At 41.7% G+C, this 13,681-nt stretch overlaps 1 protein-coding gene across 7 annotated transcripts in view; it reads left to right on the top strand.

Moving 5' to 3' along the window:
- The window catches only part of CUX1 (cut like homeobox 1), a 284,376-nt gene that overhangs the window by 235,160 nt on the left and 35,535 nt on the right, over positions 1-13,681 (top strand). For 6 of the 7 annotated variants that reach the window (XM_042791633.1, XM_042791634.1, XM_042791637.1 and 3 more), the window contains 3 exons: positions 365-667; positions 5,082-5,270; positions 10,119-10,383. The exons of the other annotated variant lie outside the window; for it this stretch is intronic. In XM_042791633.1, coding sequence (XP_042647567.1) covers positions 365-667; positions 5,082-5,270; positions 10,119-10,383 — 757 coding nt within the window. The remainder of the gene's footprint in view (positions 1-364; positions 668-5,081; positions 5,271-10,118; positions 10,384-13,681) is intronic. 7 annotated transcript variants of the gene reach the window in all.

Genomic DNA, 13,681 nt, shown 5'->3' on the forward strand with positions numbered 1-13,681 from the left:
ATAATGATAGATTTAAAAGCATCCTAATAGAAAAATGTTGTGGATAGCAAAACTGTGAGATCTCCTGACCAAGGAAATTTCTTGCAAACTTACAGACTATTGCACTTCATTTTTTCCTCATTTTTATTTGTATTTGTACATCTTGTCTTTATAAGAAAGCAGAGATGACTCAAGATAAAATTAGAAAATAATTCTGTTTTTAAAAAGAGGCTTTTTAGTAACCAAGTCATAACAAGTAGCATTTTGCATACTTAGGCATTTCTTTAAGTAGGTAGAATTTAAATGAGAAGGAAAGTTAAATATCCTGCAATCAAAACATTACAATTATGCTAAAGTGGGGACTTTTTTCTTTTTTTAATTACAGAAAGCACTCCAAAGACTTCTGCCAGTTGCAGTCCTGCTCCTGAATCTCCCATGAGTTCCAGTGAATCAGTGAAAAGCCTGACTGAATTGGTACAGCAACCCTGTCCTGCTATAGAGACAAGTAAGGATGGCAAATCCCAAGAATCTAGCGAGCCATCTGCTTCTGAATCCCAATCTACAACACCTTTGCCGCTGCCGGGCCACTCGGCACTCAGCATTCAAGAGCTGGTTGCTATGTCCCCTGAGCTGGATACGTATGGCATTACGAAGAGGGTCAAAGAAGTGCTAACGGACAACAATCTTGGTAAATCACTTTATTCTCATTTCTTGACTGAAAGAAAATGAAAGTGTTCGTGCTTTTATTTTTAAACTAGAATTCAGTAGATGTTTACAAGAATACTTGGGTTTGATTCTGGCCTAAGCTTTAATCTGCTAAAAAGTTGTTGGTTTGTCTTTTTTTTTTTTTTTTTTTTAACTGGTAGAAAAATCCTTTCAGATTGTCACACTGTACTTAAAATGTCATCGTATCCTTGCTCTTAGTAAACTCTGCTCCTGGCTCACCAGCCAGATACTGCTCCCACCTCCCTAAGTACAGTCCAGCAGGCTGTCCAGAAGACCAAAACCCAAAAGCCAGCAAGATCTCCCCTTGAGAAATGCTTGTTTTTCCCATGCTTATAGCTTCAAGGCCCCAGCATTTTAGGCAAAGGTGAAGTAGAGGAGTCCAGCATGGTTGGAGAGGGAGGTGCATCACAAGCAAAAGCGTAGTGTGGCTGTAGAGCTGGGAGGGTAAATTCAGACTCAGCTGAGGTTTAGATGAACCTGTACGTGAGTGTATGGGGCCATTTAGTTACTTTGCTTAGAAATGTGCAAAGCTAAGCCTGCTTTTGCTTACAGATGAGTTTTGGGTGTTGAATTAAGTGTAAAGTTGATGTGGCAACATATTTGGAATAGTCAAAGGGAATAACCTGATCTGAGTATGGGAAATCCACACTTTACACTGCCACTGTGCCTCTAAATCACTAGTTCTTCACATGTGTTTAACACTTGCTTCCCTCGCAAGGCATTGGGAAACCTTCAGGAGTGCTTTGAAGTCTCTAGCAGGAAGGCAGGAAGGCTGCCCCAGTGTTACCTGCACGTGCTTCTGGGGCTTAGCATGGGATTGATCTCACCTGCGTTTAGATGTTCAAAATAGATCTCTGAGGTGGTTGGGATGAGTCACTCTCCAGAAGTACCAGTTTCCTCCATTCACTACTGATAGGACCAAAAAGATAAGTTTAGATGTAGACTGCTGATACTTACGTGAGAATAATTGCATCCATGTCATCTGAATGTTATGACTGTGTAAGTTAAAACTCTTATTTTAGTATGTAAGGAAGCCTTTTTTTGGATAGACACAGAATAATGTTATTATCTTAATTTTTTTTTTTTTTAACGGGGAAAAGTACTGGGATGGGGGAGGTTGCAAGTTCTCATTTAACATAATTTGGGAAGAAAATTAAAATGGCCCTGATCATGGACATACCCTGCATGAGATTGTGTTCCACTGAACCCAGCAGAATTACTTGCCTCGTGCACATTGGCATGGGCAGATTGTGGTTGCTTGTTCAGTGGAGGTAATGTAGAGATAAAGCCACAGGTCATGGTAAGGGTTTGCAGGTTCAAGCCCCTAGATTTTGGGCAAAATGCTGTTGAGTGCTGTACCTGCTCTGGTGTTCCAGAGAGGTTTGAAAAATTATTTTTGTTTACATTTGCTTTGATGCCATTTTTACTTAGTCTTTTTTATTTCCCATGATTTTTGTTTTCCTACAGTGTGGCTGACAAGCCTAAAAAGCAGCAGAAGAGCCAGGAAATGTGCCCCAAACTCTGCATTAGGTGTGGAACCAGTTTCAATGTCTCCTTTTGCGCCCTCAGTGTGCTAGTGCGCCAGATTGACTCGGTGCACAGGTTTCTCTGTCTTAGGCCACAGGGCCTTGTGAACCTGTCTTAGGCAACTGGTGGTGCCTCAGTTGTTCCAATATCATCAGCCAGTAAAGACCACGGTTGTGCAAAACCATTCAAGATACGTTTGGCATGTCTCTCCTCCCATGCCTTTTAGCAATTGTTCAGCAGTCACCATTTTAGCAAACGATGCTGGCAGCATTAACGCTGAGAGGTTGCCGGTATTCCTGGTCCCAAATGTCATAGTATTATCAGTGATTCCCTGTTGGGCAACATATAATTTCAAGAGGGAAGCAAATGCAGTGAGCCATTGAAGGATTACAATGGTGGGGATTTTGCAGAAAGGGCCAGGACTAACCATTAAACCACCATAATTTACAGAAAATTTTGTCTGTGAGAAGCTCCATCAGTGGGAGCAGGCACGAAGGATTTTAGGGTACAAGATAGGAAGAATTAGCAGAAGTTTTAGGAGACCTGTGCTTAAAAATATTCCAGTTATTAATAGCACTCTGATGAAGATGGAGTGTGATACACTTGCTACCTCCTGAGAATGACTTCTAACACATTCCCCATTAGCCTGGAAGTCTTATCCTGTCCTGCCATATCCTGGGATAAAACAAATGACACACACATCTTTAGCTCTGTTCTTAACACCTAGAGAACATGATGTTACCTCCTTCCATGTTTGCATTTTTAATTTTTAGGCTGTAGTTTGAAGTTCATTTCCTTTATCAGCATTGCTCATACCTGATTTGGGCCGCTTGTTCCCAAATCTTTTTCAAATTTGTGCTGGTATTCCTGTTCACGTGGCCACACAATAAACCGGAGCAGTTGGTCTGAGTCAGAAGAGGCCATTTTATTCCTAATAGGTTGGTTTGACTCAGATCAGTTCCCTGCTCCGATTTACTGTGCAGCCGCGGGGGCAGTGGCCACGCTGGCAATGCACAGCAGCTCCTGGAAGAAGCACTCACCACACTGCAGCCTGAGCACAGCCTGGGGTTAGAAACTGGGGGGAGCATTAAAGGAAAGTTATTTATGAAGGCAAATGAAAAGATTTTTAAAGTAGCCATCTTATCTTGCTAGTAGCTGTCAAGTTCAAAGGCAAATGGATGAGACCTTACTGATGTTTTTAAATACAAACAGGTTAACTCTGCAATACACATGATCTAAAGTTGGCCCTGAATTTCTTCTTTTGTCTGATTTTCCTGATACTGAGGGTAGTGAAAAATCACTTATTACTTAGGAACTGAAGTGAATGCTGAATTTAGATTTCTGTTCAGTCTGTAAGAACCATTTTCAGGGTTAGTTCTAGAGCTTATTAGCAGACTCTGTCATGTTAGCCCTGTCCTTGTTTCCCCTTCCTGCCTTTCATCATCTCAGCTGTTTCCTCCAAAAGCTTTGCAGACCCACTTGCCAGATGCATCTGAACGGGACGTTCTGCAGCTTCTGGCTGGTCCCACTTTTCCCTCTCCCCATACAGGTGAAAAAAATCACTAAGGCAAAAGTCTTGGGATGTTTTTGAAGAGAAGTTGATTCATGGAGTTTAGCACGAGGCGTGAGTCTGTAGAGCATATATTTTCCAGGACCTCTTTGTGTCAGGGTCAGGTGAGGCTGTGAAGGCAGGAGCTGATGGTGCTTTTGCAAGTGTGGGCATGTCCTGCAGAGCCATAGGAGCACAAGCCCCTGTGCATCTGCATTGTCCCTTAGGGATCTGTTGCCACTGGCTAAGACTGCTGGCACTGCTAGGAAGTGAAGGAAGAGCGTTCTGCTTTGTGTTAGCAAGGGCATTCAGAAGCTGCAGATCAGACACAAGACCCTGAGGCCTAAACTTGGTTGGTATGGAAAGATCTTTGGGTTACCTTGAAAATACATGATAGCTGCACTTCTATTAGAAATCACTGGCGATGACTCAGATGACTTCAGGCTCTGTCTTGTAACAAAAGCTGTTGCATATCAAGGCAGTTTAGCTTAGGAAGAACATTGAAGGGTTTTAGAAAACCAGCTGTATGGTTGGGTTTGAGCTGAACAAGCATTTTCCGCAGTCCTTGATAAAAGGTAGATCTTAACCATGTAAAACTAATCTTACCAATGCATGTCCAAACGCTGTACATTGAAAAGCATAGACAGTTTTTACCCTGCTAGACAATAGCATTTTGGAAGAGAGCTAAAATTAAGTATACTTAAGTAGAAGTACTGTAGAGGCTCTAAAAAAAATCTGTTATATTGTAAAATGCAATTACCTGTAGTTGGTAAGACACAGTTAGAACACCACAGATAGTATATCACAGAAAATACATACGTGTGTCTTTGAGGACACTTATGTGACCGTTGCTGAGTGGGGGGATTGCATTGGTCTTGGTTCACTGATTGCTTGAAATGTTTGGATTGCCTTGTTGGAACAAAGCTGTTGCACTGCCCTCCTGCATAAGAGCTAAGTAGCCTCACTGCTCTCACTAGTTGCCTGATTAGCTAAAAGTTCAGTTTGGTTTTAATCTCATTAATTTTATTTTTTGCACACTGTTTTACTGTAAGGTCCCGGTCCCCGAATGCGTTGCGCGCCCCTCTTTGCCGCAGTCAGATCCTAAGGATTAAACTAAAGCTCCATATTTATACTTCTAGCGGGGGGGCAGAGCTTTTACTCTTCTAAATGTTTCTTTTGGGTTTTCAAGCAATTCTGAAGTAAGAATAATTGACAGATGATCTCGTAGACATGTTCTGTCTTTTTAGTTAGCCTCGTCTCTTAGCTGAATGAATTCATGCGATTTTCAATTTTGTATTAGGTCAGCGTTTGTTTGGGGAGACAATCCTAGGGCTAACACAAGGCTCTGTCTCAGACCTTCTGGCTCGCCCGAAGCCCTGGCACAAGCTGAGTTTGAAGGGACGGGAACCCTTTGTCCGCATGCAGCTGTGGCTGAACGATCCCAACAACGTGGAGAAGCTGATGGATATGAAACGAATGGAGAAAAAAGGTAACTTGGAGCAGACTGCTGACTCACGTTTTCCGTTATTTCAGAGATGACCGTGCCTTTAATAATTCTCCACAAATAGTATAGAGGCAGCATTGATCCAATATTATGAAGGTTATGCAAAAGGACTTCATGACAGCTTTTTCATAGCTTTATTTGATGCTAGCTCAAGCAGATACATCTCCAAAAAAAAGGCAAACAAATATCCAACCCCAAACCCTGAATATTCACCAGCTGTCATGAAATCATTGCTATATTCTCCGATAGATTAATTACTGAGGCCCTAGTGTATCGCTGATAACTTGCCTTACCAAATGAGAAATGTGAGTTTGGGATCTGGCTTTGGGTTATTAGTTAATAGTGCTGCAGCTGGTCGCAGATGTTGGGCTGGAAGAACTGTGCATTGATTCCTGAGAGAGCTTCATGCCAGTCCTGCACTGATGGTCGCTAGGAGCAAAGAAAAATGCGGTCTTTATAAAAGGGTATTTGAGAATAATTAAATTTGTAGCCTTAATAGGGATGGGGGAAGGTGATTGTGTTAATACATGTTCGCATAAAATGGCTAGGTCATGAGTATGTACCTGTGAGAGATCTACGTTGTTATTGGGTATCTTAGTAAGGAGTATATCCTGAAAATTTATCCTACTCTCTATATTTTAAATTCATTCTTAAAAACCAGTGATTATTCAGAGCCCTGGGTTTAGTATGTTCGTGTGATTTTACAAGAGAGACTCAGAGGCTGCCATTATCAGCAGTTAACTAATTGATGATAGATACATCTCTTGAGCTATCCCTTAATGATATTAGTACAGATAGCATTAATCGTGTGCACTGAAAGTGCTGCTGTTGACTGATGTCCTTAAAGCATTAGCACATTTGATCAAGAACTTTGTGATTATATTAAAAACTGCAGTGAGGGAGCTTTTGGGAAAATTGTAGTCTTGCATGCTTTTAAGAAATTCAAATCCTTGTCATAGTAACCAGTATAATATAATGCAGTGCAGTATGTTATCGCAAATTATGTATGATCTTCCATGGGGAGTAAAACCCGCTTGGGTTTCCCACTTACAACTGTAAACCAAAGGGAACCATGATGGGTTTTGCTGTATTAGAAACATGGCAAAAATAAAATTGTCAAGTAGCTGGATTTTTATAGCCTCAAAGAGAATATCACCCATAATGCAGGAAAATAAAATAGAAATAATTTAAAAGTAGTACTGACAATATCCTTTCTAAACTATTTTCTAAACTGGATTCTTATCAAATACTGTGCAATACATATGCTCTATAGATGGCACCTGAATAGAGATAAGGCTATAAATCTTTGAGACTCTGTACTGAGCTCCTGAACTGTGTAAGTGCTGTCCTCATAGCAGAGCATTCTAAAGTGAATTCAGCGCTGTATTTTCTGCAAAATCCTTTCATGCAGGTAAGGATCCTGTGATTTAACTTTTTAAATTGCTCTAGAGCCACATTAAGAATTTAACTTTCCCTTCAGCTCCTGTCAGTTAAAGAACAATGCAAACTGTATCAGCTACCAGTGACACATTATTATCAGTTATTTCTCTGCCACATTTTATTAACGGAGTAAATTAATAATTATGATAAAGGTGTGCTGCGTATATCTTTTTATCTGTTCTGCCAGTCTGAAGTTTGTGCTATAAATGTCCATTTTAAGAGGTTCTGAAAATTTTCAATGTACATTAACTAACCCCTTTGGAGGAAGCTGGGAGTTCACGCTCATGAGGCTGAGACACTCTGCACCACCCTTCCTGCCTTGGAAGAGTTCATTCCTCTTTCTTAGAACCTCCTGGTGTGTGTGCTGCTGGTAACGTCACACTCCTTACTGAACAGTACTGAAGCCTGCTGTCAGGAAAAAAATGAATTCCCTTTATTTCCCCATTATTTTGCTTTCAAATAATCCTGTTCAGTACCATATAAGATAAAAATTACATTAAAAGGGGCTCTCTTTTACCTCAGTGGGCAGTTGCTAGTTCTGCAATAGTGTCTGCTGCGTCTATAGCTGAACACGTGCTGGGGAGTCATCCCAGAGGGACACGGTGGTGCTGGGTTGGCAGCAGCAGGGGAAGAAAAAGCTCCTAAAACTCAGGGGATAGAGCTGGCCTTGACAAGTTGGTCTCAGACCAAGATCCAGACCTTTGCCCAAATTACATTTGGGTTTGGGTTTTTTTTTTTTTCATAGATCTCCTGAAAAGTGGAGACCAATCACAGAGAAAAAGCAAACTTCTCCAAAACTCAAGGATGTTTGCAACTTGGATTCCAGTTTGAGCCTTACTGTCACAGCAAATGTGCTGAGTGACCTCCTTATGTTGTCTACACACAGCACATATGTTTAAAATAAGAATTAAAAAGGAAAAGCTTTTATAAATGTCATCTAAATTTTCCAGAGACCACCATTAAAGCCTAGAGCTTAGGTGCTAGTCCAGCATGTGGTGAAGTGCCAGGATTATGCCATTGACCCAATGGAAATTTGTTCTGATAATATATTAACCTTCAGAAAAACAGTTGCTTAGGAGAGAACAGTGGGACATCCTCCTCTTTATTTTTACGTTACGGAAATATGTGCATTTATATAATTTGTTCCATTTACATGAGAGAGACCCAAATAAGCCATCGCACCTTTTGTGATCCCAGTGTGAGGTTACAAAAGCAGAGGTAGGCATTAGGGCATGAAATTTTTCCCAAGCTATCACAGCTCCAAACTGTCCTTAGGAGTCCAAAGATGGGAGCTCTGACCTGCCAGAAATGCCATCCTTTGGGAGCAGAGAAGGCAGAGATTCAGAGCATCCTGATGCATGGGTGTCTCATGCTATTTCAGTCGCCTGACCAAATTCCTGAAACTCCAGTTAGAGATAGCCTAAACACCTTTCACATCTTCCATGGGAGGTTCTGTTTTGTCTCATGGCCTCCTTTAAGCTGCTGCATGTTGCTGAAGTGATAGATGCTGTCTTTCAGCCCCCTTGGTTGTGCTATCAAAAGAGACAAGGGAACCTTGTATCTAGTCTGCATGTCAATGCAAGTTTGAAATAACACCTAGAGGTCTTTGAGATTAAAGACCTTATATGAATGTGAGATTATATTGCTGGAATGATTAATTCCATGGTTGAAGGTTGTAGCAGTTCCCTGAAGGCTGAAAAAATAATAGGTCACCTTGAAATAATGCATTTACCTGTGGTCACTTTGCAGTTCTACATCCAGTTGAAAGAACTTAAATAGGTGATATTTTTAGTAAAGGGTATTAAAAAAAAATAAAAAACAACCAATTTTTTATGGTTATTTCAAATACATGTAGGACTGTATCATGGCAGAGTGATGGATCATGAGCAACTCACGTTCTGTTCCATATCAGTGATCTTACACAGTAGGCAATCCACAGGTAATCTGTCATATTCAGGAAAAACAAAATGAGGGCCATGCAGATGCCCCCAAAGGTTACAGAGTGTGTTCAAAATTCACTTCGATGATAGCAAGACACAGTGTAAAAAGGTCCCACTGGACGTACCACCGTGTAGAGGAGAGGATGCTGAAATCCACTGGAGACAGAAAACCTGTCCAGTACTGTAGGGAGCTCTGCCAGAAGAAGCTGGCTTATGTGAGAAGGGCTTTGAACATTTCAGTTTATTTGATTGCATTCAACCTTTATTCTTTGTGCACCCTTAGCCCAAAGGCAGAACTGTGGGGAGAGAAAAATTTATTTTTTGAAGAATTTGGTTGCTGACCAGTGTGATGTGCCCCACATGGGTCCCTGGCTCTGATCAGAGCTCCTGGCTGTTGGAGATTTAGTGCCTGCTAGACTCATGTCAGGCTGGTATAATCTGGAATTTAACAGCCAAGGTTATCAAATTGCAGCTCTTGAATACCTAAACTCTTAAATATCTAGAAAGTATTTAACAGGCCATTAAATATTTTATTGGCAAGATTCATCTATATTTGCCGTTTTCAGCCCCCTCATTAGCAGTGCTTGTGCATGATACTGCCAGGTGCAGTAAATCCCACCTCTCTTTGCACAGTGTAAATCAATCAAGTCAGTGACAGCGTTAGCTGGGACTCTTTCCTTGCAGAATTTGCCAGGATAATTCAGTCCCCAACGGGAAGGAGAGTCAGCGGTGGTGTCACAGGCTTCTGCCATCAACCTCACTGAGCTCAATCAGTGGAGCAAGAGCTTTCTTGAAAGTATATGCATTTTTGAAAGAGCCTTATGTAGGGGGAGGAGGATGCTGTGGGCTGTTTTTCTGTCACCGCTATAGCGAAGATCTGTAGGAAGAAGCAGCAAAGGCCTGGTGGGTTACGCAGCCCATCACCGGGATCCCTGGGCTCCGGGCGCCATCGTGTGTTGGCGACGTGGCTGCGGCTGCCTTCCGCCTCCACAGGCAGATTTTTCATTCAGAGACCTGAAGTGTTCGAGAGACCTTAGCGTACACCTTAAGTGTTCAACAACCAAAACCATTTAAGGTGAAACGAAGTGCAGCTGTCCTAATCAGGTGCTTATGTGGAAGTTCACCACTCTTGAAAGAGTAAATTTGAAATAAGTCATGTTAACTGAACCCTGTTACTCCTGTCCCATGTTCATTGAAAACACAGAAAACTCTGGCAGTTTTCCAGTCGATTTACCTTCTTTTCTTCCCCTTCTTTCTTCTTTTTCTGCCTCTTGCATCAACCCCACATTTGCTTTCCTCTGATCGCTGATGATGCACCTTCCTTTCTATTCTCTCCGAATAGCCCATCCATGCACCTACAGCCTGTCATCTTGGCATTTATTCCACAGCTTGTATATTCATTGATTTTGCATTTGTATTCAGCTGGGGCTGATCCGATGTACTTCTCTTTCAGCCTACATGAAACGGCGACACAGCTCCGTTAGCGACAGTCAGTCTTGTGAGTCCTCATCCGCTGGAATAGACTACAGCCAGGGAGCCAGCCCGCAGCCGCAGCATCAGCTGAAGAAGCCCCGGGTGGTGCTGGCACCAGAAGAGAAAGAAGCTCTGAAACGAGCCTACCAGCAAAAGCCATACCCATCACCAAAAACCATTGAGGAACTCGCTACGCAGCTCAACTTGAAAACCAGCACCGTGATCAACTGGTTCCACAATTACAGGTATGAGCTCTCCCGGGAGCCCTACTCATAAAGGATTTATTTCATTTGCTTTGGCAGGGTGCTACTCTGCTTCAGCAGACTGTGTCCGCTTCCGCTAGCGTTGAGCAGTTGTACGAAACAGTTTCAACAGCAGGCACGTTCTAACTAACAGTAATGCTAATGCTCCAGACTAATTTTAAGTCATCCCTGAGGAACAGCAATATTCACATATTGATGTAAGTAGTGCTTTTAAACAGAAAGTCGTGCTTTTGAGGTGGGCGTGGATTTAGAGATGTCCACTGTTGAATATTTACAAATCCCACTGCAGTAAGCACGCCTGGTCTTTCTTACTTGCATATGCACACTCACACAGACATACACTCACATGTATATACACACATATAGGTGTGTGTAGTGTGTGTTGTGCCTGGGTCACTTGGTGGGGGGTTCCTGGAAGTGTCCTCTGCTGGGTGGTGTCAGAATTGCACTGCTTTCATCGTAATTTTCCCTCATAAGAGCATAAAGAGGATTTTCTTTCAGGTCTTGAGTCACTGAACTCTGAAAATAGGCACAGTATGTGCTGTATTTCTGGGAAGCTGCACACAGTCATGAAGGACAGAGAACCGATAACCCTGATGTCAGCTCTGGCCAGAGATTTATTTCATTTCTATGATTAAATCACTGAGTTCTGCTGAAATGGAATAAGATGTTGATCTGTTTAGTTCCTTTCTCAAATTAGAAGGAACCTTCTCCACATTTGAACCATTGAAGTAGGTTTTGGCCTAGAGACACTGATAAAAAGAAACAATGCTGGAATGGCATATAAGAATTACAAGGATTTGAATAAACATATTCTGCTTGGGATAAAACTGCTTGGATAAACTGCTTGGGATTGGGAATCTTAGTTAGTGGAGCAGACTTTTCTCCAAAAATTTGTGCTAATGAATACTGAACAGGTACAGTTAAGATACTAGATTTAGGACTATTTTGCTTCTTCACTGGTAGCCAGTAATGTTCCCAATTAGTCCAGATTGCTAAAAAATTTTTTTTTTAGAAACTGCTAACATTGAAAGGGTATCTTCCACTTTGGCCCTTCTCAGTTTTTAACAGGGAAGTTGCTGAAGCAGAAGCAGCACAGTTTAATGAGGTATCTCGGAAATATTATGCACAATAGTTAAATAATGTTTATAGTAAACAATATAAAATTTATAAATTATAACCAACGAGTAATCATATTTACACTGAATTTCATTGACTTGAATTTGCTACAGATGCAGCCTCTTTCACTGCTCAGAGTTCTCCAAATGCAGGCCTCTCTTCCAATTCCCACTTCTAGGCAATTATACACAAGTTGGAGGAATGCCTATGAAAATATGTTCCCTTCGGCCTGACAGCAAAATGTGCTGTTCTCACTTACGCAGACGAGTGCAGGAGCACTGGTGGCATGTGTCATCTTCCTCATTATCATGAGATCTCCTGTTTAGGCGTGCTGCGAGAAAGCGTGACAAGTCATGATTGATCAGCGTGTTTAGCCACACCAAGCTATACAGTAATGTAGACTAGGTGCTGACAGTTGTATACAAAATAAAAAATGTATAAACAAGGTGCTATAGGCTGGTGAGTAGCACAAGCCTCACAGCACTGAGTGATCTGGACCTGCTCCCAGATGTGCTGCTGACTCTCCAGGACTTTAAAGAGATGTTTCAAGCCTGTTTGGAGCCCTGGGTGATTTGAGCGGTTGCCACCACTGAAAAATCAAAACACGTGCCTGTTCTTTTCCTTTGTACAATAATTTTCTTAGCTTTCATGCATGAAGTACTCTTAAATCATTTGCAGGACATTGCAGAAGAGGTACAAGTTACATGTTCTGCTAGGGCAACAGGGTCTGACTGTTCTGCAGCTCATGTATTACAAGAAATGGGTGGTGTTTCCCCTCTTCATCTTCTCCAGGCCACACTAAACTTTATTTATCTCTTTATACCCTCCCCTAGCCATTTATCTTCCAAGCTGAAGAGTCTTCATACAGAAGCAGTTCCACATCTGAGACCATCTAGTTACTCTTTAATAGAAATTTTTCTTTAAAGTAAAGGCAGGGTACAGATTTGGGCAAGTTTGTCTTCCTGCCTCTTGGGAATCCTGTTGCAGTGATGGTTTTCCTTTGGGACTCAGTCCAAACCTCGCTTTTGAAAGGTGGTTGCTACAGCAGAATCTACCTTTATATCCACCAGATGGGAAATCAGCACTAGCATGTATTCTCTGCAGCAAAAGAAACTTAAAAAAAAAATCTTCAGCAGGCAAAGATATAATTCATTTCAGAATATAAATAGTTATAAAGGATTTTGACATGTCTGCAAACTTCTCCAAGTCTGTGGCTTTGCATCCATACCAATCACACAGCTCTCAGAACATAAAAATATACCTTACTTTGCATTAGTGAAGCACATACAGGACACATCAGATATTGAGGCTCTCTTATCTTAAGAATGGTACAAAAGAGTAGGAGGTAGGGATTTCTATTCCACTTCACATTTGGAAGCTGGCATGTAAACTCAGTAAGGTCACAGAGATGATACTACAGAAGCATCAGGAACTAAACCAAATTTTCTGGAATTGTAATCTAGCGCTCTTGGATCCTAAATTTCATTGCTCTTACTCTGGGCATATTTTTCAATGAACTGTAGCATTGTGCTTGTTTAGATGTCGTGTGAGGGCTTGTACAGGGAACTTCAGCATACACCCCAGGAGATCTCTGATGTTTGGACTTACACTGATGAATGCCAACAAGATGGGTTGATGTTGAGGCCACCACCTTCCACCAAGAGGAACAGTCTCTGGGATTTCCTAGCTGCTGTCACCAGGTCTTCCTTACTGTAGGGATTTAATTACTGTGTTACTCAGGAACCAGACTAGATCCCAGAAGCAATATATTGGGTGTGAATTCCAGGGATTCCCACAGACATGAACCTGTGTTCTGCAGGGCTGTGGTCAGATACTCGGTGAGCATGACATCATTCAGTATCTTGCTGGAGCTGAGGTATTTTAAATGCCATGCAGGCACAAAGCTCTTACCATTTCCTCTCCTGACTCAGGGAATGTTACAGAAGCAGCATGTTCTGGATCAGTGTCCATGCAGGGACATTATAGGTATAAATAGAGCCTGATAATCGATGTTGCAGGATGCATGCAATGAATGGCAATAGAAAATTAATGTTAGCACCTGTGGTCTTCTGTTAGGTGAATGATATTCTCCTAGGGAAAATTACAGACCCCCTAAATCCCTTAAAAGTGTAGAGTCAGCAAGTACTGCTGAAATACTCTG

This window comes from Tyto alba, unplaced genomic scaffold, assembly GCF_018691265.1.
Source record: "Tyto alba isolate M040663 unplaced genomic scaffold, T.alba_DEE_v4.0 Super-Scaffold_19, whole genome shotgun sequence".
Lineage (NCBI taxonomy): Eukaryota > Metazoa > Chordata > Aves > Strigiformes > Tytonidae > Tyto > Tyto alba.